Here is a 24,133-nt window from a genome sequence, read left to right as displayed (position 1 = left end):
CTGATCCCACATGTATTATTAACAGGATATGTACACTTTTGTTGGTTAGCATATAATAGTTCAACCTCTAAGATCTTGGATCCAATAATCAATCCAAATTTTGAATGTACGACTTTTCTCTTTCGTTCTGAATTTTAACAGTAGCAGAACACTTCTAGCTTAGCTACTATACCAGGAGTGAAGAAGCATCTGTAACAGGTGTTCAGCCCAGATGATGGCCTTACTTGAAACGCCAGACGTCGTGGACCTTAGGTTTGCTGCTCTTCGATCTAGGACAGCGAGTAGCAGATGAGTTGGAGGGTGTAGAAATTAAAAAAAAACATTGATGAAGCACAAACAATTGTGAGGCATAGCGCCCTGCCAGCAGCAGCTTTCATTCTAGGGCTGAGAAAGGCCCGGTATTCCACCCCATCTGCCCATTGCTTCGCCCTTTCAATAGCGCACACACTTGGCTCCCAACTGTATGCATGGCAGGAGCTCCTGATGTCTCCCAGGCCTATCAGAGCAAAGCCTCTGGTGTGAAATCCATGAACTACTTATCGATCTCAATGCAACCATAGCACTTCTACTTGCTCACCTTCTATTTTTATGGACCAAGGAGACTATTCAAACTAGCATCAATATATGATGGTGTAACTATACTAGGCTCTCTGTACAATTCAGCATATGCAAGGCCAATTCATGGTTCACTTTGCGACTGCAAAAGTGTGCACCATACTGCCTGAAGTGAAATATAAAACTGTTAGGATAGTGTATTTACCATCAGTGACGTTACAAACTTTGCACGGTGTGTTGACATGAAAACAAGCATGAGATACAGGTGTATTATTGCCGATTTTAGGAAACTTATTTCCCACTGAGAGTAGTAGTACTAGAGCTTAACTCACTCTCCCGGTACAAAATCCTGCTTGAATAAGCCCTTAAACCTCATTAATAATAGAGGATTCCATGGTAGATGAATATGTAGTTACTAGATGTTTGTAATTAACTGCTCTACCGTCCTAATGAATACACTCATCTATTTAGCTTTGCTGTTGGATATTGCCTCGATCACAAGAGGGTGTGCTCTCTGAGGCATGAATTGCTTAGGCAGCAGTGTCTTTCTACTAAACTTATTGCTTTTCTTGACCGTTAGGACTTTGGAACTTAGGTTTTCTCCTCTCTGATGACTTTTGCTAGAGGGAAAAAGTTCCATGATGTAGGAATGTCCTAAAATATTGTCACTTTAGAGCTCCTGGTGTCTCCCAATCCTACCATGGAAAAGCCTTCGGAAAGACAGCCAACAATCCAAACACACAAAAGCAATCGCCCTGGAAGTCGACTCCATGTACCACTTGATCATCTCTCAACATGATGAACTTCTTCTGATTCACCATCTCTTTTTATGGACCAAGACATCACTACATCCGCGTGAAAGTGTAAACGTGTTCCAACAATAATTGCATTCCATGCAATTATTGAAGATGCAGTACTATCTACGTACGGTCACCCCTGTGGCAATGTAGCTAGCGTTATTGGAATTACCTACCTTTTAACTCCTAGGTATCAATGAAAATTTTCATTTCCCTGCTCTACAACATTTGTGCTCATCACATGTGCCTTTATATATATATGGTCGACAAAGGTGTACTATTTATTTTCATATACAAAAATATTAGGGAGCATCTGCACTTCTGCAGTCTAGTTCAGCTTCAACCCACCCTATAACTCAATTCGGACCAAAGGCTTTATCGTTGTTTATGTGCATTACTCTGTAGTCAAGTCAGGGTTTTTTTTTCCCGACCGGTAGGATGAAACCGCCGCCGTCCGGTTCCGGTAAACCGGTCCGGTTTGACCGGTTACCGAAAAAACCGGCCAAATTCAAATTTCAAACCAAAAACGATAGTTCAACCGGTTTCCACCGGTTAGCCGACCGGTTAGGCCCTTAAACCGCTCCGGTTTGAGTGGTAACCGGGGCGTTGAACAAAAAAACCGACGGTTTTAAAGTGGTTCCCCGTTGTGAAATAAATGAAAATTTTGGCATGAGCTATGCACATATTAATGTAAAAGACCACACCAAGCAATAATTTATAATCATGTATACAAATACAATAGTAATAAGCATGCATACAAATACCATAGTCATAATCGTGCATACAAATACAATAGTCACTAATACACATCAATAAAAGTTCAACGTAAGAATGAGAAGACCCCCATTTGGGACGCCATTTGGTATTTGTATGCACCTTAAATAAAATCTACCTAAATCATATATGCACCTTAATATTCAAATCTACCTAAATCCTAAATACACCTAAATCAAATCTACCTAAATCCTAAGTCATAGTATAAAAAATCATCTAATACACCTAAGTCATACACCTAAATCTTACCTAAATACACCTGAGTCATACACCTAAATCTTACCTAAATCCTAAAACAAATCATCTAATATTCTAAATCAACTCATAGGGTAAAAAAAAATCGAGTTCATACCTTTGTGGCGGCTAACCGCCGCTCCGGGCCAGTAAACCGGCTGCGCGCGCGGTTTACCGGTGGGGGCCGATAGATCCGCTGCCGGGCCGGCTTACTGGAGCTACCACCCGGCTAGCCGCAGGCTCCGGGCGGCTGGCCGACGGTGAGCGCCGGTCGCGGCGTGGGGGCGGCGGAGGGGTCGCGGCGTGGGGGCGGCGTGACGTTCTGGGGGCGGACAGGTCACTGGGGTCTTCATAAGGGTCGCCGGCGCATTCGGGCCAAAGTGGGCCTTAATGGGCCGGACCATTTTTTTCTTTTTCTTTTTTGGTTTAATTGCAAATGCCCGCAAAGTATACTAAATGAACAAATATTTGAAAAAATTTGACACTATTAGATTCGTCACAACTTGAAGTATTTTTAGAATTTTTTAAGAATTTTTTATTTTTTTAATTCAAATTTGAAGTTTTGAATTTGAGCGGTTTGAAACCGGGCGGTACCGGAACCGGTCCGGACCGGTTACACCGGTAACCGCGGTTTCCGGACCGGTTCCGGTCGGGAAAAAAAACCTTGAGTCAAGTTCAGTTTGTACCTACCGTTCTATGATATTTATTCAGTAGGGAGCAGCGAGATGGTATATAGATACAATATACTTCACGTTTATTCTGCTGTTCAGTTCAGTCCAATGCAAAAGGTTCTTATGGCTAAGCTGCTGCCTGCTGGTTGCATGGCATCACGCATGGAAACGGCAAAGTAATCACTTTTTCCTCCAATAAAATTACGGTCCGGTTGTCTCCTCCAGAAATAATAGTTCTGCATAGAGCAGTTCACACTTTTTTTTTTGCAATGTATGCACATCACAAAATATCAACATATATTAATATTTTTGCATACTATGTCGACAATCCTATTATTGTTATGCCTGCTCTCGTCTTTCAATTTTTTGGGGATATCATTCAATGTAATTAAAACATGGATATGTAGATGACATACTGACCTTTTGATTAGGAGGTTTTACATGACTTTGATCACGTCTTCAAAGAAAAGATGCGTATGGCACATATAATAAGGCACACATTTAAAGTTCCATCCGACATGCTGTCATGCTGTTTATAATTTATTCGTGACTAGTAGGCAGCTTTATATATGTACCCTTTTTTATCTTTAGCAAGGACTTGGAAATTGCCAGATTTGTGACAATTAGAGCCATATATATTCACCAGCCAATCCTCTACAATGTGGATGCTAATTGCAGGACGTAATTGATTGGTGACATTGAATGCTGCAGCTCTTAAGGCTTGACTATCTTCCTGTAATAGTTAAAAGTGCCCAAGATACTAGTGTGGCATAGCTCAGCATTTAAGTAAATACTGCAATCCTGCACCTGATGGAAATAATGCAGTCAGAACTCAGTCAATGGAATCCTACCAAAAGGAGAGTTATCTTGTCAAACCTAAAAGCAGTGGAACCATGATGCCTAAAATTTGATTGGAACAAGAAGATCAGATAGCAAAATTTGAAATAGACAGGTGGTGCTGGAACGAAATCGATGGAATATGTTTCTGTTCCAGTATGCTCATCACCTAACTGCAGCACCGTTTCTGACATTCACAAAGCAGAGCAACCGCATCCATGAGGCTGCAAAGATGATCTTTTCAGATATCAATCTTCAGCATGAGGATACTGATTATACAAGGGTTGTTTTTTACTTCAAATTTGCCTCAAAATTATTTGGCTCAACAACATTGAGTATGCTGATTACAGAAGGATTTCCACGCCCTGCTTATGCGATCGAAAGTTTACAGATTACAAGTTCATGGGGCCCAGGCTTCGGTGAGAAAGAGATGCCAGGGGGACAGATTGACCGGAGCCTACCTCGAGTGCCCCTGCGCGTGGCTGGGATGCACGATGTGCTGGGATGCTGGGTGCCTCGGCCATCGTCTTCGTCTCCGGCCGCTTGTCCTCGTCCTCCTCTTCCTCCTCCAAGCCGCTGCTGGACGCAGCGATGCCAGCCACCCGTATCTCTGAGAAGCCAGAGAGCGTCTTGCTCGCAATTGGAAGAACAGCCAGACGACAGGGGCCAAGATGGCATGCTGCATTTTGTTGTATTTGCAACGTCAAATATTTTAGAGTCATTCTTTATTGGACAGCAACCAGTGAAAGGAGCCACATTACTTCGGAAGGCGCGGGCACCACCCAAATGCAAATTCTTCATTTGGTTGGTGCTGCATGATCGATGCTGGACCGCGGCTAGGAGGAAAAAACATGGGCTACAAGATGATGACTCATGTGCTCTTTGCTCACAGGCACCTGAAATAATTGAGCATCTGCTGTTGTGTTGTTCATTTTCAAGGGAACTTTGGTTCCAATTATTCCATCGGATCGGCTGGTCGGCTGTCTCCCCATCAAGTCATGATCAATGGTTGGTTGCTTGGTGGACTCGAGCTAGGAAACGCATTCTGAAGGAGGAACGGCGCTGTTTTGACTCAGTGGTAATCTTGATTTGCTGGATGGTATGGAAGGAAAGAAACAAGAGAATTTTTTACCGTCAAATTAGGACCATGCATGAGATACTGGACTGGGTGTTTGACGAGATCTGTGCTTGGTTCCAGACAGGTTTTAGTAAATTAGAACCGGTCACTCAAGCTTTAGGTAGGTTACCAGGTCGCGAGTCAGCTAACAATGTATTCACTTAGTGTGCATGTTGAGTCGTCGGGTTGGCTCCGTCTCTCTGGAACCAACTCGAAGTTTGTATTGTACTTTTTTCTCCTTTTAATGAAAAACATACTCAGGCACGGTCGCGAAAAATATTTTAAAGTCATTACCATTCCTTTTTTTTTACTGAACGTGAAGCGTCAAATAACAGAGAACGGAGGGATTAGAAAGCTTGGGCAATTACGATGCTTTGGAAGGGTGAAACGAGCCCTCCAGATGCATCCCAAGCCTACAACCAGTCAACCACAGCGAAGCCGCTGCAATGCAATTGTCTCTTTGTTCAGAACAAGTGCTCATCTCTCTCGTGTAATCGTGTTACAACACTGTCGTGCCCCCTTCAACTGCTCTTTTATATGGACCAAAAGAGGGGGGCAACGTCCAAAAAGAAATGTCTAATACGTGCTAGCATTTGATTCCGCCAGGCTATTCAGTGCCTGTAACTTCATTGAATGTTCACCCACCACTTATGTCCCATGATGAACTCCTCAGTAGCTGTGAATTCATTCAGAGTTCAGAGATGGTCAAGCATTTTGAGGGCGATTTCAGCTATCATGGGAGAACTGAGATCAGGTTAGGTGATAATTTCAGCGTAACCATACAACCTCTTTTCGCTCAAATGGCAGACATCAAGTTCCAACAGCCACACATTTGAGTGCGTAAAACTAAACCAATGCAGTTAACTGGAAGTCATCAATAAGTAAGGTGCTATTCTTCTGTAATCCTTCCCAAAACCATACGCCTGGGCACACAGCCCTACATTGTCATGTAACCATTTCTTAGCGCAGAAGGGGTAAATAAAGCAAATTCCCTAAATATTCTTGTACCCATATCCCACTAGAATGTAAGAACCAATCACTACAGGTCATAGGAGTAAGACTACCAAGAACAAAGACATTTACATGCACAGTAACAGCGCTCATGAGAAAGTCAGAGGAACCGACTCGGGATGAAGTCGTGAACCCTGATTGGGAAACTGTAGAACTCATCGTTTCTTGGGTCCGAGTAACCTTTGTGACGGCGCAGGAATGGCGTGAACCATGAGAGCCCTCGGTCAGAGTCGTTGCCCCTGGCCTCCAATGTGTTATCCAGAACAGAGGCAACAATCAGCGCCACCGTTGGGCCAGAAGCAAACACGGTGTTTATAATGTCATTGAACTGCAAAAAGATATTTTAGATGCCAAAGTTCAGGAATAGAGACTTCAAGATGCAACATGGCATAAATGAAGTATCTTGTTACAGTACAAATATGTGGCATCCAGAAAATGCATCAACACATGCAGACGGTAGATGGGTGATGCAAGTACAAAAATTTGTAAATTTAATAGGTGTCAAAGGAGATGCTTCAAATACCCATCCAGCATTTGTTCGGGCAGGTCCACGGCCAGCAGAAGAAGTATATTCATTGAAGTATTGAGGGGCTGAGATACCAAGGAACAACGAGAGTCCAATGATGTAGATGTTCCTCATCGAGTTCTTGTTGGCAAACTGCATGAATGAGACTCCCACAGCAGCTGATGCCAACAAAAATTCACTAATTAGTCTATGAGTGACAAATCTGTAACAAGTTTTAGCTCCAGACATCATCTGTACAAAAGAAGCTTTACTCACCTACGATGCCAAACAAGATGCAGTAAATTGCTGCGAAGATTGGCAGTGGAATTGATGCAAAGAAGGCCCCAAACTTCCCTGCAAGAATAGTAGTTCACAATCTTAGCAAAAGAGTAAAAAGAAAAATTCTAGGCAACCAAATGCATGGACAAAAGGATTACCAAATATGGAGAAAAATATCATAAATCCAGTTGATATCTGGATCACTCTCCTACTTCCGATTTTGGTCAGCCCAAGGAGGCCAATGTTTTCACTGCATTGTAAAAAAAACGAACTTTTTCAGCACAAGTAGTAATGTTTAAGGAAGTGCTTTAGAAACAATCCTTTGCACGCGGTAGAAACGGAACCAGCAAAGTGTTCATAACAATGCATCAAGTACATGAAAACAATCCTTTGAATCTTATTCAAGTCTTTTACGTGCATTTTGGACTAAACCAAGGTGGACATCGCATGTGCTAGAATCTGATTTATAGAATTAGAAAAAAGCACAGGAAGGGGAAGCTAATATAATTTACACTGATACAGATGAACCTGCTGGAGCACCAAAGATCCCCTCCAGGAACATCCCAATACCCTGCATGAAAACATTTTATTAGGAGGCTAAAAAATTTTGTAAGCACAAGAAATGATCATATCACATTTGTGTAAGGAACTACGCTAGAAGCTATACAGCATATCCACCAATCCAAGAGTTTTGGTTAGTAAAAAAAGGAAAATCATTAAGAGTATTTAATGAGAACCAAATTTAATGTCTCATTTACAACTTGTCAAAGACAATTAGCAGAAATTAGCTTCCTGAATACTTATTCGGATTGAAAGCAGAGCTTTTGTCTAGGACAGCGACAAACGATGTAACAATAATGTAGCAATGATAGTCCTTATAAGAGAAGCTCTGGAATAGATCTGACCTGCAAGCCAACACTTCGACTAAGGACATGACCTGGAGGTGGTGTAGCACCCGCTAGACGTGCAGTTGCAAAGTGTGCTCCAGTTGACTACAAAATACATGACATCTTTAAATAAGAATACTGAAAAAAAAAGATACGACAAAAGAATACAGAGATATGAGAAAAGCATCAGGTTTTAGTTTTACCTCAAAGGCTCCAACAAGTACAGCACCCATCATCCCAAATGAATGACCAGCAGTGAAGATTGGTGTACCCCATTGGAAAGGGTATGGAATTTTAATCCTACAAGAATATGCATGCCGGAAGTAAATTAAAATTCTTCTTCAAAAAATGCAGCTCTTAAAATTTTGATAAAGAATAATCTTTTCTAGACCATACCACGGTGCCGATGACATCAGGAAAGACTTATCAGTACGGCAATGCTGCTGCGTCTTAGGTGAAACATGATTGTATGCACCCGCAGCAGTAAGGATAGCTGCAAAGGCCCACACAATGCCAATACAAAGAAGCAACGAATACCTCTCAAACAAGTATGTGATCCGCTCATGGATATGACTGAAGTAACGTGGCACATACTGCATACAGCATATCAAATCATTGGTCACCAAATCATTGGTCACCTAGCTAGCTTTATAACAGTGATACATAGGGCTATGATATGACTAAATGTTTCACTCAAAACATATTTTACAGAGATTAAGCCGTTACCTGCTGCACGATCACCGCAAGAATTAGCATTGGCAACCCAATTTCCACACATTTACCAACCTAAAATGACAATCAAACATTAAAGAAAGGTACTGTTCTTTAATGTTTGATGAGCTGCATTGTTTTGCTGTAAAAGTACAAGAATGGTACCTGGGGAAAACCAAGTTCAAATAGTCCAAGACCAACAACACAAACAACAGGGGTCATTATTACAGGACTGAATTTCCTGCAAATGAAATCATTTCAGTGTTAATACATGGAAAATATAGATTGAGAGGACTAAGATCCTCACTAAGAGCGAGTACTATAAGATGCATACTTAGCATATGCCCCCCATATTGTGCTGAACCCAAGAATCATGTTGAGGATGGAAGCAACAATCAGAGCTCCTTGCGTAGTTCTCATCGTGTGGAGAAATCTCTGCAAATGCTCTAATAGGTTACAAATATTTATTACGAAGTCAAAAATTTCCAATCAATTGATCCTAAAGAATTGATCATGCTTCCTAGAAAATTCCCCAAACCCCGATAGGAACCTTGATAAGCATTCATTTCAAACCCAAAAAGTATAAGTTTAACTAAAAGGGCACAACTCTACCTGGTGATTATTTGTGAAGTCATTTGAATCTATGTCTCTGGCAATTGACAGCACGGGGACAACAAATGCAAAGGAGGCATTCATAATTGTTGGAAGTCTCGTTCCAATAAGTGTTTGCAGCATTGTATTGATACCACTCATAAATAGGAATGATTGAATAACTCGAGCCTTATCCCCCTGTCAGAAACAAGCACCAATGTAGTGCAAAAACACTAAACCTTCAAAAGGAAATTTTATTTATGTGTGAAAACAGGCAACTACTAATCCAAAGCAATGATTACTTACAGCGTTACCGCCCATTGCAGGAACAATAGTTGATGCAAGCATAACAGTAGAGCCCAACATCACAAGATAGTGAAGGAATGCCAGTGCTGCCACCTGGACTGAAGATTAAGGCAACAACAGCAACTTAGTAAGCATAAACTTTCCATATCCTAATCATGTCTAGGATCCACACCAGCAGTCAGTTTCCAGCAGTTCAGTATGTACCTAAATATCTAGATATCCAAAAAATAATAATTCAATAACACAGTGACTGCAGCTTCAAAAATGGCTAGGTACAAACTTTTGTTCACAATAAATTCTAAAAACTACGAATTGATTATCTATGCTGCTTCGGTGATTCCTTTTAAATACGTTATCAACTAGAAGCCATTTCTTTAAATAGCAATGGATAGAACGGTTCAAGTCAGTTACGTTTCATATCCAGCTGAACACACTACTCTATACCAATCAGAGGCTGCATTATTCTGAGAATAGCAACTTACAGATAAACAAAATATATACCAGTAAACGACAAACTCTTAAACAAGAACGGGGCTTGCAACATCAATGTACCAATCAACTGAACATGCTATTTTATACCAATCAAAGGCTACATTACTCCAAGGAAAACTACTTACAGTTAAGCAAAATATACACCGGTAAACGACAAAGTTTAAAAAAGAACAGGGGCTTTTGCCATAAATGTATCAAATTATTCCGTGGGAATCCTCAAAACCTATAAATAATACACCAACAGGCTGGATTAAGAAAGTCGCATGCAAAAGTGAGGCAAGAAAACATTTAGCATGTCGGAAAACAACGTGTCAACTACAATACAGGCACAACACAAGCAACGGAAACTCCCGCTTTTCTTTTGAGCTTTAAGCTCTTGTAAATCCCTTGTACATACTCCGTCTTTCTTATATATATATATATACACACACAAAAATTAAGCCGGGCCCTCCCTGCCGACTCGCTAAAAAAAACACAATCCATTCAACATGGTGGAATCATCTGGAGCTCAAGCCCAAGCAGTCAGTCATCAAATCTTTCTCCTTATATATCTTCGAAACCATTTTCCAGTTATGCTAGGTGAATAGGGTGGGAAACCAAGTACAAGAACAGAACACACTCTGCCTACACCAAAGCATTGAACTGCCTACACCAAACCAAGTACACCAAACACATGCATGTAAGGGCGCCTTACCCCAAGACGGATTGGAGTGGACGCAGTAGGCGAGATGGTGGAACTGCTCGTGAGGTGGGTGGATGGCGCCGGCGCCGACGGCCGGCGCCATCATGGGCATCGGCATCATGGACGGCGGAGCGGCCACCGGCGGCGGCGGCGGCGGCTGGTTCGTCTCCCCCATTGGATCAGCAACGTCACGCGAACGACCAACTCCGACCAGACTGCTGCAACACAAGAAAGAGGAATCGAATTATAAACCGAAAAGCTTTCACCTTTCCTGGAAGCTTCCTATTAATTACTCCGGATTTGCGTGACGCAGTTACATACAGCAATTAAAAAGCTGCAATTTCAAGCGATTGGTGCGGAGAGAAACCACAAACCCGCAAAGAAAACCAACGGGCAGAGCAGCACTCAAAGTTCGCAACCTTTTCTTCTTCAGAAAGGGAAAAAAATGGCAACTTTTCCTGAGGACTGCTCAGGAAAGAGGGCGCCTTTGCTGCTTCTAGTGTCTCACGCTAGACTCGGATGGAGTGTCATGCAGCAAGGGTCTCCATGGGCGAGATTCAGATTTGTGTGGCCCCTGGGAAGATTCAGAGGCAAATCTTGAGGAATCAAATAGCAGACCTTTACCGATTCCTCTTTTACTATCCCACAATTGTCACGACAGAGACAAGCAGAGGAACGCCGAGGAACAACGGCTGATGGGATGGGAGCTTCATTCTAAAGATTCGCGAGAGCTTGCGTCAAGGAAGTTGCCTCTAAACAAATGCAGTGAAAAGGATGCACGGATTCAAAAACCAACACCTCACATCAACACAATAACTAAAATAACAGCAAAGTAGTATAAAAAACAAAACCAAACCCTCACACAAAAATCCGGGGAATCAAAAACTCACGAATTCAGAAGCTCAGGCCGCTGGTCTCGAAAAGCAAGAACTTTCCAGAGAATCCAGAGAGATTTTGAGCCGAGGGGAAAGCTGGCCTCGCCTTTCTATTCCCCTTTCTTCCCTTGTGCTCCTTCTCCGCCTTTCTGCCAATTCTTATCTCCTTCCTATGGCGGCCCCCTCTCTCGATATCCAGCGGCGGCGGGCGCAACAGGACAAGCAGGGGATTTGTAGCCTTGCGTGAGCCCAGGAAAAGATTCGCGAATTCGAAAACCTCCTCCTCTGCCTTTATGGTTACGGCCGCCGTCAAACCAGCCGTTTTTCTTCCTAATCACTCTCCACTAATCACAAGCATCCAAAGCGAAGTGAGACGCTGCTTGCTAGTCGAGATGGTGAAGAGCAAGAGGTGTTCCACCGTTGGAGGCAAGCACAAGCAGCGGTGATGGGTGGATGGATGGATGGATCTGGGCAGGAGTGTTGAGGGGGACTGCACTGGCTTTGGGATGACGTATTGAATGCAGCAGATTCCGAGGATGGGGAGATTTGTCTTGTGGGCTGTGGCATTAATCGCCGTGTGGGCAGTGGGGGCTGCCGGTGACTGGCCGCGAGAGAGGTGAGGGCGACCCTCCTCAGGCTTCTCAGTTCAGGCCCTCCGCTACCACTCCTCTCGGTCCGGTGGCGATGATCCCGTCCACTCCTGATTAGTCCTGCTAGCCAGAACGTACGGGCACTGAATGGAAATTGCAGTCGTACAAAGAACTTCACATGATCAGCACATACTCCGTACGTACCAAAGACCAGCAAATCTTTGTTTTTCTAGAAGAAAAGGAGCGTTTTTTTGGCATTGAACTCACAAATTGTCTGGAACTGCAACTTGAATTTAGAATAATTGTAGTACTAGCTATACTACCTCAACAGGTGAGGTGACCAGTATTCAGTTGCATGCTATTGGGTTTCGACAGTGAGAAGATCATTTTGAATTGAACGCCACAGCTCAGACACAGGGGTTACTGTTGCAGAAGATCAGGAGCAGCTGGTGCCGTTACTGTTTCCCTGACAGGTTAAGCATGAGCCATTCAGGTAGTCTGAACCACTGGCCATTTCTTTAGCGTGTTTGACCTACAGTCCTACACTAAAAACTGGTTGACGCCTTGCTGGCAACTTATAACCGTTATGATGCCCCGCTTGGCACCAAATTAGTAGCGCTAATCAAATGATGAAGATCCCATGATCCTGGCACGACACCACACTACGAATTCCTTTTCTGAATGGTGCCGGTATCTGTTACACTTTCGATGGGAGGGACCTAACCTACCCTTTGTGCAGTTGTGCTGTGCCAGATCAGATGGGCTGTGAGATTTGGGCCATTTGCCTTGCTTCCTAGGTCTAAAGTTGGCATGGAAAGGAAGAGGAAGAATGGAGCAGCCAAAAGGTGTAAGTAGCTGCTACCACACCAGACAAGAGCATGTTCCTCGGTAGCAAGTGCTGGTTTTTTTTAATGCCTTTTTCTTATCTGAGAAATGGTAGTTTCGTGTTACTTAAGAAATTGCTACCCTTGCAAAAAGGGAAATACAATATAGTTTCTTTTTTTTTTGAGGAGACAGGAGGGGCAAAGCCCCTACTAGTTATATATTTAAAAAAGTAAACGAGACAAATAGAATATAGTTAGTAGCACTAGAATTTTTTTTTTTTGTTTTGAGGAAGCAGAGTCGGCACCGACCAGGTGGTGGTCAGGCGAGGTGAACTCTGCATATTGGGTATCGGGCAGGCGATTTAGTAGTTTTTTTTTAACTTTTGAGGTGATGAGTGGTTTATTTTATTGAGATAGAAGTAAAACAATTGCCTTTGTCGAAGTGACTTATTGGGTTTAGTTAATTAGTAACGTGTCGTACATCACGCATCACATCAACGAGAGCTAAAGTAGGATTGGACCCTTGCGATGCAATTTACACGCTGTTCCTGTATTGACACTCTGCCGGTGACACAAGAAAACAGGCGACGCGTAACTGCAGGATTTTCAAAACGTAGAAATAGGAACCATCCAAGTTTGGAACTACATAAAACTTACAATCCTATATGAATTAAGGAGATGAAAACCCGGATGATGTTGTTCTTATCTCCGATGATCTGCCGCAAACAAAAGTCGGGCGATCGGGATAAGACGGCGATGGGGCCGGTGACAACGAGAGTAGGGAGCACTAGCAGGGTTATTACTGATCGCCTTTGTTAGTGATGCTGATGCGTACTGCAGCAGTGACGATGGGAATAATGGGATTGATTACGCACGCCACTTTTGCTGATTGCCTTTTTTTGGTTGTATGTTTTTTTTTGGTGAAAAAAGCTGGGACGCGGCGCGCTCGCTGGCCACCAGATCCTCAACAAGAGTTGGGGTGCTCTCCCAACGGAGCCCAGCACCTTGAGGACACTTACAAGTTACAATCAATTGTCGCTAAGGCATGAGCAACCTTATTACAAGATCTAGAGACATAATCTATATGGAAATCACTAAACTCCGAAGCTAGCAAGCTTTAAATCTCACATATCAAGCCACCTGCGGTCGCAAGGTGATGCGACGAGATCTTCATAGCCTGTTTGAGCAGCCACATTTGTAGTTTCAACCACAATCCGTCCAAAACCCCTCTCACCTGCTAGCATAACACCAGCTAAGCAAAGCTTCCACCTCTCCGACTGGAAAGCGTCCATCCATCATCCACATTTGTTTGTTTCTCAGCAATTTGATCGGTTCCCCCTTTTGGGCCGGAACCACCCGGATCTGGGCCTTCCATTGATTTCGCAAGCGTCACGGCCCATTAATTTGAGCATTCGCAGTCAGAGACGAAGGCCCACCCGGGAACCAGGCCGGCCCACTACAACCTTGAACCTGGGCCGGCCTGCCTGCTCGGTAGGTTTGGGCCCAGCAGCACTCTACTCTCTGGTGTCACTAACGAAGCTTGTTAATTAAAATAATCGATCCGCACTGAATGAATTCAGAGAAAAGTAGCGCAAATACTAAGCCCTGCGCGCGCGGCCCAGTGCTCTGACAGCCCATGGGGCCAGCCCATTGGTGATTTGCCAGCCCAAATTATATTTTTTCTTTTTTATTTCCCTAAAAGTTCTAACAAACATTTTTTTTATTTTTTTTGTTTCAATGAATTAAATTAACCAGCGATCAATCGTGTATTAAATCATACAAGGATGGATTGTCCCGGCACCGTAGCGAGCCCCCACAAAGCTTTGCTGTTGCGTCACCATGGCTGCGCTTGCCCACTGGCCTCGTCGATGCAGTGCCATGCTTCGCCACGGGGGCGCTGACGTGACGCCACGCGCACTCACAGTAGTAGTGATAGCAGATCGTCTGGCCGGCAGGCAGTTGGGCAGTTGCCGCGCCGATTTTTCTCTCTTTCCCTTCCATCTCGTGGTCGTGGACTCCAGACCAGGTCCGGTCCTCGTCCTCTCCTCTCCACCACTACTGTAGTAGTAGCTTCCAGGCAGCAGCAACCTTCCCTTGATCCCTCGACTTTTCTTCCTAGCCCTGCGCTACCTGCGTCGTCTCCTCCTCCTGATGCTCCGCTCAAAGCGCCCGGCGGCGAGCCGTCGAGGCCAAGTTTCCGCCGGCCGGTCAGTCCGTCGCCCGCCTGCCAGCTAGAGCTAACCAACCCATCACTCCTCTCTCATCTCTCGCCCTCAGCTCTACGCGTCGTGATCCGACGCCTGGAAACCGAGTTGGACGCGTCACCGTCCCCGCTAGAGCGTTTGACCCCGGCCAGGGACACGCCGCCTCCTCATCCATCCCCCTGGCCCGTATAAAGCCGCCACTCACTTGCCTTACTCTTCCACTCACTTCCGCAAGCAACTGCCCCCTTCTCCTCCTCCTCCCCTCTCTTTGCCTTCGCCACGAAGCTATAATTAACTTGACTTGCCTTGCCTTGCTCAAGTGTGTTCGAGGAGGAACCAGAGTTGCCGGTGCCAGCATCAGCTTGGGAATTGGGACCCACCGGCAGACATCGATCGATCATCCCATGGCGGTGGAGGCGCTTCTTGACGCGGCGCTCACGCCGTCACCGGAGGTGGTGCCGTTGGCCGAGGCGGCCGCCACGACGACGAGCGGCAGCGGCGAGGAGGAGGAGGTGGAGGACCAGGAGGCCAAGGCGGTGACGACGGACGAGCGGCGGCGGCGGCAGCGCGCCGAAGAAGGGTGGGCGAAGCGGAAGCGCTCCAGGCGCCGCCGCGAGCAGCAGCAGCAGCTGCTGCCCCGGGAGCCCACGGAGGAGGAGTACCTGGCGCTCTGCCTCCTCATGCTGGCGCGCGGCCGCCGCGACGTCGTGGAGCCCGCGCCGCCGCCGCACGCGTGCTCCGTCTGTGGCAAGGCGTTCCCGTCCTACCAGGCGCTCGGCGGCCACAAGGCCAGCCACCGCACCAAGCCGCCTCCGGCGGTGGTGACTACTTCGACGTCGGCGGGTGCCAGCGCGGATCAGCAGCACCATCAGCAGCAGCAGCACGCGGCGCCGGCGCCGGCGCCGTCTTCGTCGTCCGCGGGCTCCGCCGGCGCCGGCGAGGGGAAGGCCGCGGCGCACGAGTGCAACGTGTGCGGGAAGGCGTTCCCGACGGGGCAGGCGCTGGGCGGCCACAAGCGCTGCCACTACGACGGCACCATCGGCAGCGCCGCAGCGCCCGCGCGCAGCAGCCGCGTCACGTCTGCGCCGGCGGCCGGCGGCTTCGACCTCAACCTCCCGGCGCTGCCGGACATCCCCGAGCGGTGCGGGGCGGTGCCGGAGGAGGAGGAGGTGCTCAGCCCGCTGGCCTTCAAGAAGCCCCGGTTCATGATCCCGGCTTAATTAATCAATCAGGCTCTCCGATCCCATTAATTAGTCGATCGATCAGCTCGATTATTTTTTGGTGATTAGTCAGCTAGCTCAGTTAAACTCTGCATACATAGCTTGGTTGCTGGTGGTGATTGGTGAATTGGTTTGTCTGTAAATACATAGGCACTGTTCATTGCACATAGTCTACATAGGCCATTTAGAATTAGGATTAGATTGTGAAGGATCAATTCTTTCATTGGTTGAATAATTGGTGCATATACTGTATAGTGCATAGCATTTATGTATATATTTAAATGTAATAAAATCAAGTATGGGTGCATAATGGAAGGGGGAAAAATAGAAAAATGGCTCCTATTCATTTTTGTGATTCAATTCAGTACTCCACCAAAGAGATTACACACAAGCTAATTAGTATACTACTAGTAGTGCAAAGCAACATGTGATCCATGCAGTGAGGTGATAAGGCAGTTTGCTTGCCGTGTGAGCCTGGCAACCAATCACGAGATGTGTAAAATGCACTTGGCTTAGCTTAGCTTGTGTGCACACCTGGGCAAACCCGATCGAGTTGCTTGTAAACTGCAAGCTTATTATGCTTTGTCAAAGCAGCAGGCACGAGTGTGTAGCTACCGACTACCGTGTGGTATGCGTGTACATTTCTACAACACTGACCGTGATCACGATCGATCGAGTACTACTGTTCCAAAGAGATCAGATGGATCAAACCATATTGTTCCAGATGGCAGCAGATCGAGATCGAGATGGTAAACTTGCAAGGAAATCCAAAGACGGCGAAGAAGAGAACGTAGGGTAGCCCATGGTGATCTGATCTTTGTTTGATTTGATCCGTTCCGGCCGGGATTCGACGACAAGTCGCTGCTTGTGGTTGGTTGCCGGACGAAAATGCCCAAACTGAAAGCGCAGCTGGTATAATGCACACGCACGGCATCCATCAGCAGATGCAGATCGGATGTGTCTTCTTGGCCAGTGATGGTCTGATTGCATTGGATTGGTTGGTCAGCGTGCGATCCAACCGACGCACGGCTAGCTGTGTGCACAAGCTAGCAGCAGTGATCAGCAGTCGTCCTGACCAACTGCCGTGCTGACCGGCCGGCCAATTAAGCGTAATTAATCTCATCCACCACAGTGTAGCTTCAACTGTTGCAGCTTAATTTGCTTTGCGGACGCCAGAAGCTAGGCGATCAACTCTGTTGGAATAAAGTTGGTGGATTTATTATCCCTCGCAGTAAAAAAGAATACTATACAGTACTGCTACTAAGTGTACGTAGAAGTAGCACATATATTACTGTAACAGTAACGCGGTTTGGGATCAAAAGTCAAAGCTCTGATGAAGGTCTGAGCAGGCCGGTGCGGCGGAAACAGTTCGAGCACCTGCTTAATAACAGGGACATGGAGTCTTAAAAAAAAAGGACATGGCGAAAGCTTGGCTAACACCTACCGCACCTCCAACCCTCTTTAATTTAAATAGGGTTGGAGAAATAGCGTTGAAGATTTATTTTGAAGAAGTAATACAAATATTTGAATTAAAATGAGTTGGAGTTGCAACTAAAGGTTACCAATTTACAACCCTATGAAAATGCCTTGAGTGGAAGAACTAGCAAGTGATGACAACTCATTGACCAGGCCAAAACTAAATCTCCACTTTGATCCCTTCAGGAGTACTTCTTCAATAATCTCTCTCAACATACTCTAGCTAGCTAGTGTGACCACATACAAGGAAGAATATATCATGACACATGCATATACTCCGTATATTTGTAAGAGATTAACAGAGAATATTAATATTCTAGTGTGCCAACATACAGGGAAATTAAAACAAGGGAACGCTTAACAGAGAGTTTTTAATTTAGGCATTGTTTAGTTGCTTCGTGTAAAATTTTTGAAAGGAAATTTTTTCCATTTAAAGTATTAAATATAGACTGACCACAAAACTAATTACATAACTTGTTTGTAAACTACGAGATGAAATTATTAAGACCAATTAATCCATCATTAGCATATGTTACTGTAGCTTTACTGTAGCAAATTGTTGTCTAACCATGGTTCAATTAGGCTCATTAGATTCGTCTCATAATTTACAAGCAAACTATAAAATTCGTTTTTTATTTCGTCTAGATTTAATACTCCATATATGTGTCGCACACATTCGATATAATAGTTTTGAAATTTTAAATTTTGCATCTAAACCAGACCTTCCAAAGCTAGAGAAGGATGGGAGCAATCAATCAAGCAAGCAAAGATCCCCTGACCCGGCCTCCATGGGGAATTCATCTGAAGAGCCGTGAGCAGTCCTCCACCTGCTGATCTGTGCTGCTCGATCGTGTCTTTGCATTCGGATAACACTGTCGCCGCTGCTACAAACAGTAGTCGTCACAGCGGCATTTCGGGTCCGGGTCAACCAATACCAGGGCAACAGGGCATGCAGTCCAAGGCCAGGCCAGGGTGACTGAAGACAAAGGAGAAAACTAAAGGGACCCATCCATGTCAGTTCTTCCCCCATGCAGCTAGCAGCACAAACAAATGGAACGAATGATGTTACATGTGTGTGTGTGTGAGAGAGAGGTTGCCTTGATGGGGGTGGTGGAGGGACACCATGAGCACCACCACAGCCATGGCCCAGATAAGGACGGAAAGAACGAAGGTGCTCCTGTCAAAAACGATGTTGCATATTGGCCGAAGTTCCATCAGATATGCATCACATATTTCTTAGCTTACTAATAGAGGTGTCATCGTACAATTAGACTACTGGCCGTCATCTGAGTTTTTTTTTCCTTCTCAATCTTGTTTCACTTGCAGTTTTACTGCTCTATCTACTCATCTCATATTGCTCAAGCTGCTAGGAAGTGGAGACAACATACCACTCCAAATCCAAAGCAGCCTGCCATCTCTAAAATAATGCTGAAATTATTACAAAGCCATCGCTAAACTTTGAATTTTGATTTGGTTGGGGTGCGCCCAGCCTAGGCTATAGTGCAACACCTAGGTGACACGCAAGGATCCTAGTGGCAAGCCACTAAACAGATCCTTCCCCACAAAAAATAAATTTAATATCGTTGTGAGGTCGGGGCCTCACATATCAGATATTAAACTGATAAGAACAGATACTACACTTGATCTTAGCCAAAAGGCCGAGAAAGGTATGAACTGCTCCCTTGTGGTGTCTATTGTTTTGTATTGGTCTCCACCGCCTCAACTGCCTTGGCGCAGCAGTATGGCACTAATCCCGCGCTAATTCCATGGGTTTACAAAAGTAATCTGAGGGTGAGCAAACCGGCCCATGATGTCATGTTGGGCTTAATATTGCAACCTATCTCCGTATACGGTCCCTACCCCACTCGGCCTACCACCACGACGAAGCAGAACATCGAATTTCCTCATTGCGCCTCAGCAGTCACCGTGTGGTTGGTTGCCGGACGAAAAGGCCAAACTGAAAGTGCAGCTGGTATCCACGGCATCCGTCAGCAGATGCGTCTTCTTGCATTGGCCAGTGATTGCATTGCTTGCCTGGTTGGTCAGTGTGCATGCAGTGATCAGGCTTCCTGATCAACCGAACTGCCGTGCAGTGATCAGGTGTTGTAATCTCGCTCATGAGTCATGACTCATGACTCATCTACTAGTCTACAAGTGCAGTATAGCTTCATTAATAAGAGTATGGCTAATAGCAACGCCCACCGCCGGCTGGGAGGGACGCAATGATGGTGGCGGACCATGGTAACTCAGCCAATAGGAGCCAATAGGAGTGAAGGACAGATCTCTCCGCCAGGTGCAGCAGGCGGATGGGGAGACCCCACTTTCTTCTCTCTCTTCCTCCGCGTACTCCCAGCCACTTTTACACCATCTATAATACTTGCTCTAATGGTTGTAGCTTTTGCTTTGAGGGCGGTTGATCAGTAGATGTTGGCCGGAGCTTCTGCTTTGAGGGCGGTTGATCAGTAGATGGTGGCCGGAGCTTCTGCTTTGAGGGCGGTTGATCAGTAGATGGTGGCCGGAGTGAGGGACCGAGAAGGCGACCAGAGGGGGGTGAATTTGAGCCAAATCAAAATTTCACGGCCGGAAGCGATTTGGTCCAGTTCCAAGTGTACACCCAAATCCTCGAGTCCTAGGTGACGTGTGGAATAGCTATGAAGGAGTTACACCAACACAACACAAGAAAGCGGGGGTTTCTAATTAGCGCGCGCTAGGACGGTTCCTGGCAATTGATCCGACAGCGTGCTCTTCCACTGTCCGATGTCCGACCCCACCTTTCTTCCCCTTTTTTTTACAGATCAGGCAATCAATCTAGAGCCTGCTTTCCTCCCCTCCGCATACTGGTCCCTTGGGCAGCAGCGCAGACGAGTCCTCCCACGCACAGTCCACAGACCAGTACGTGGACAACCGTCCGTAGTCCTCATTCTCTTTCATCGTTCAATATAAAAAAACTATATATGACACAAACTTATATAAATTAAATCATATGCAAAATATATATGAATAAAATTATTAGAACAAGTTATACTATTTCTCGCAAAAAACAAGTTATACTACAAAAATTACACACAAACTTAGATACAATATATCTATATAACAACATAATTTATATTCATAAGTTGTGCATAAAAAGCAAAACATTATGTCCATAAAATACATGACAATTTTTTTTGTTTTTCCTTTTATGTTCCATAAGTGTTGTTATTGTTTTCTTTTCCAGTTTTTCTTTTTACCTTCTATATGTCTGAAGTTTTCTTGACAACTTTTATATGGAAATCGTACTAAAAAATTATACCAAGACTTTGTGCTTAGAAGTTGCATGATAAATTTGTGCGTACAAAAGTTGTATGAGAAATCTTCCAGATAACATCTTTGTACAATTTATGCTGAAAAGTTATCCTCTATAAGTTATTTTTGAAAACTACGCATTAAATTTTGTATGCACTGTGAAAGTCGTGCTAAAAAAATATTAATTCCAAATTGTTAAGAAAAAATTATACGTAAAAGTTATGTACGGCATAAAAAATTATAATACAAATTTATAACTTTATCATACAAACTATAAATATAATTTTTTGTCATGTATTTTATGCACATAAGTTTTTGGCTTTTATACACAACTTATGAATATAAATTATGTTGCTATACAACTTATGAATATAAATTATGTTGTTATACAGATATATTGTATATTAGTTAGTATATAATTTTTGTTGTATAACTTTTTATAATATTTTAAATCACATATATTTTGTATATGGTTTATATTTATATAAGTTTGTCATATAGTTTTTTTTATATTGAATGATGAAAGAGAATGAGGATGGCGTTGTCCACCTAGTGGTCGAGAGGACTCCTTTGCGCTGTGCACGAGGAGCAGTGTTCGGAGGGGTGAAGGACAAAAAAATGGAAAAAGAATGGAAAAAGAATGGTGCGATTCGGGAGCACTGTGAACCAATTTACAGCTCGTGCGCCACTGTCACATAGCGCGCCAGCGCGCGACCTCAGTAATGGATTCGTCGGGGAAAAAAAAGAAAGCAGAGGAGCGCTACGCGGTAGAAAAATATGGAAAGGGAAGGAGACGCTCCCCACGTGTCAGATCGATTGCTGGGAAGCGAAGTAGCGCGCGATCGCCATAATGGAATTGCGCAAGAAAGCCCTAGGAACAAACAAGATCCAACGCGGAAGCAATCACCGAAAAGCAGCACTAGAAATAGCACAGTATAACTCACTGGTTGATCCGACGCACAGATTTGAACAGCATCGGTTCAACCGATGAGCAGAGCCGGCAGCAGAGCCGGCTGCAGAGAGAGAAGTGAGCACTGGTTGATCCGACGGATGGGTTTGAACAGCGTCGGTTCAACCGATGTTATACACCGGATGATCCGACAAAATCGGAGCTCAATGTCGGTGCAGTTGTCCAGAGAAACGCCAAAATGGACTGCACACGCACCGGTTAAACCGATGTAAGCAAATCTAAAACGCCGATGCAGTTGTCCAGAGAGGCAACAAAAGGACCTAGCAGAGCACCGGATGAACCGACGTTAAGAAACTCCAATACGCCGGTTAAACGCTCAAAGCAGTACCGCAAATAAGTAACACCGGTTGATCCGATGCACGTGGAGCTAATGCACCAGTGCAACCAAGCGAAGAGCAGAAAACCCTAACGTGCGAAGAACCTACTCACCGGTTGATCCGACGCTTACAACTTCCAAGCGTCGGTTCATCCGGTGATATGAAAAACAGAGTCCAGAAACGCTTTTCAGCCCGCGTCCTTTGGAAACTTCTATGATTGGAGGATCAAATCAAGTCCAAAGGAGTTCAAATTTTGCAGCCATGATCACAAAGGACTTGTGAACATGTCCACGGAAGGAATCGACGAATCACTCCATGGTTTAGGAAGAATCGAGGAATTCCCAAGCAAGAGCGGGGTTTTCTCAAGAATGCAAAAACTTCGATTCGAGGGGACTCGTGATTCCGGGGGGTTTAGCACTAGGCTAGATGGATAAGAACCACTTCAAGGAGTCATGAAATCATCAAGAATAGCCCATCAACTCGTGCTCAAGAATCGATGAAGGAAAATCGAATTCATCCAAAACAAAGCACAAATCGTACGAGATTGAAATGAATTCAAAACCCCGGAGGGCACAAGGAGGATTGGGCCTCCTTTCCCACACAATCTCAGTACAAAAATCTCAACTATCCATACGTCTAATCCTAGAGAAGAAGAGAGGAGAGGAGAAGGAGAACACCGAGAGAGAGGGAGGCGCCAGGGAGGTGTGATGAGGGCGGCGTGCTGGTCTTGGCTGGCGCACCGGAGAGAGAGGAGAGGGAGAGGGGTATTTAAGGTGCCCACACAGGGGTCCAAAATACACTCAACTCAAACTAGACAATAAAACGCCCGTAGGGGCAAAACCGGAAATATGTACACGATATCATCCGACGGCGGAGTTTCTTTCTTCGACTCGAAGCCTTCTCCGCGATGCCGCCATGCTGATGAAGATCCGGTTCGCGGTTTTGGGGGGTCCGCGAAACTCGGGTAGGTGGCCGGTTTTGAGAAAACCGCCAAAACTCCACGCGCGGGAAGATTCCCGCCTCCACGCCGTGGCCCTAAACGCCGTTCCTGCCTCAGCCTTCTGACGGCTCTAGACGCCGCCCGTCACCTCCTCGCCCGCAGCGAGACCCTAGACGCCGTCGATGCCCGTCACCTCCGTCAGTCCCGAGACCGACGTCCGTGCCTCCACAACTTGGCGTCTTCAACCGCCGTCCGCCTCCTTGGTTTTGTGGCGCAAATCAAGAAACCCGCCTTGCGTCGCCGCTTGCACCCTCAATCTAGGAGTGGACGCCACAGCTGCCGCCCGGCACGAGCTCCGGTCCCGGCTGCCCTTCACCGCCGTCCACCGCACAGTCCATCGGCCACAGCACCTCCACGGTAGCTCTCCGACGACACTTGACGCCTGTATACCTGCAATTCAAAGACCAAGCGCACGATCACACCGCACGGTTGACAATTCACTCATCACAAGCATAATATAGTACTCAACATTCCTCACGGAGTATCAACTTTTTCCGATAGTCAAATCAAGCCCGGAATTTTTTCAACACACTGCACCAGACGGCCAGAGGCTAGCTAGTCGATCAACTCTGTTGGAATTGATGGAGATCGAGGACTACGTCAACATATATTATCCATCGCAGACATGAGTACATGCATCGTCGCTCAGTCCTCAGTGCATCAGTCGCCGAAGTATTATCTACTACCTCCGTTCAAAATTACAATTCGTTTTGATTTTCTTAAATATATAAATATATATTTTTATATTATGTATCTTTGCATGGCAGAATATATGATTTAGAAAAAAACAAAATGAATTGTAATTTAGGATGGAGGTAGTATCAAGTATAGTCAACCCGTTGGATTTTTTTCCTTTTTCTCTACTAGTAAAATCAAATGGCGGAGATTATGGAGAGGACAACACCAACATATTATGTAATTCT

The 24,133-nt window shown here is 45.1% G+C and overlaps 2 protein-coding genes and 1 non-coding gene across 6 annotated transcripts; 1 reads left to right on the top strand and 2 right to left on the bottom strand.

Annotated features, from left to right (window-relative positions):
• Positions 1-5,822: 5,822 nt before the first annotated feature.
• On the bottom strand, positions 5,823-11,984 carry LOC120699936 (nucleobase-ascorbate transporter 3-like). 4 transcript variants are annotated; one of them, XM_039984048.1, is made up of 16 exons: positions 11,340-11,808; positions 10,824-11,201; positions 10,462-10,667; positions 9,276-9,373; positions 8,991-9,167; positions 8,713-8,813; positions 8,544-8,619; positions 8,394-8,453; positions 8,064-8,260; positions 7,871-7,967; positions 7,686-7,772; positions 7,293-7,351; positions 6,939-7,030; positions 6,778-6,855; positions 6,520-6,680; positions 5,823-6,324 (listed from the first exon to the last, which is right to left on the bottom strand). In XM_039984048.1, exons 3-16 carry the CDS (start codon positions 10,622-10,624, stop codon positions 6,097-6,099), a joined length of 1,674 nt encoding a protein of 557 aa, XP_039839982.1. In that variant the 5' UTR covers positions 10,625-10,667; positions 10,824-11,201; positions 11,340-11,808; the 3' UTR covers positions 5,823-6,096. The 4 variants fall into 4 exon arrangements, with proteins under 4 accessions (XP_039839982.1, XP_039839980.1, XP_039839981.1 ...); XM_039984046.1 differs by lacking the exon at positions 10,824-11,201 and having other exon boundaries at positions 11,340-11,984; XM_039984047.1 differs by lacking the exon at positions 10,824-11,201 and having other exon boundaries at positions 10,462-10,664.
• Positions 11,985-14,748: 2,764 nt separating this feature from the next.
• LOC120699935 (zinc finger protein 1-like) lies at positions 14,749-16,508 on the top strand. The gene has a single exon (XM_039984045.1). It carries the CDS (start codon positions 15,347-15,349, stop codon positions 16,160-16,162), a length of 816 nt encoding a protein of 271 aa, XP_039839979.1. The 5' UTR covers positions 14,749-15,346; the 3' UTR covers positions 16,163-16,508.
• A 2,604-nt stretch (positions 16,509-19,112) lies between these two features.
• LOC120701633 lies at positions 19,113-19,309 on the bottom strand. The gene has a single exon (XR_005686198.1). It is a non-coding gene; the product is annotated as a U2 spliceosomal RNA (small nuclear RNA).
• Positions 19,310-24,133: the final 4,824 nt, after the last annotated feature.

This window comes from Panicum virgatum, chromosome 3K (assembly GCF_016808335.1).
Source record: "Panicum virgatum strain AP13 chromosome 3K, P.virgatum_v5, whole genome shotgun sequence".
Lineage (NCBI taxonomy): Eukaryota > Viridiplantae > Streptophyta > Magnoliopsida > Poales > Poaceae > Panicum > Panicum virgatum.
This window is presented reverse-complemented; position numbering and strand designations above follow the sequence as displayed.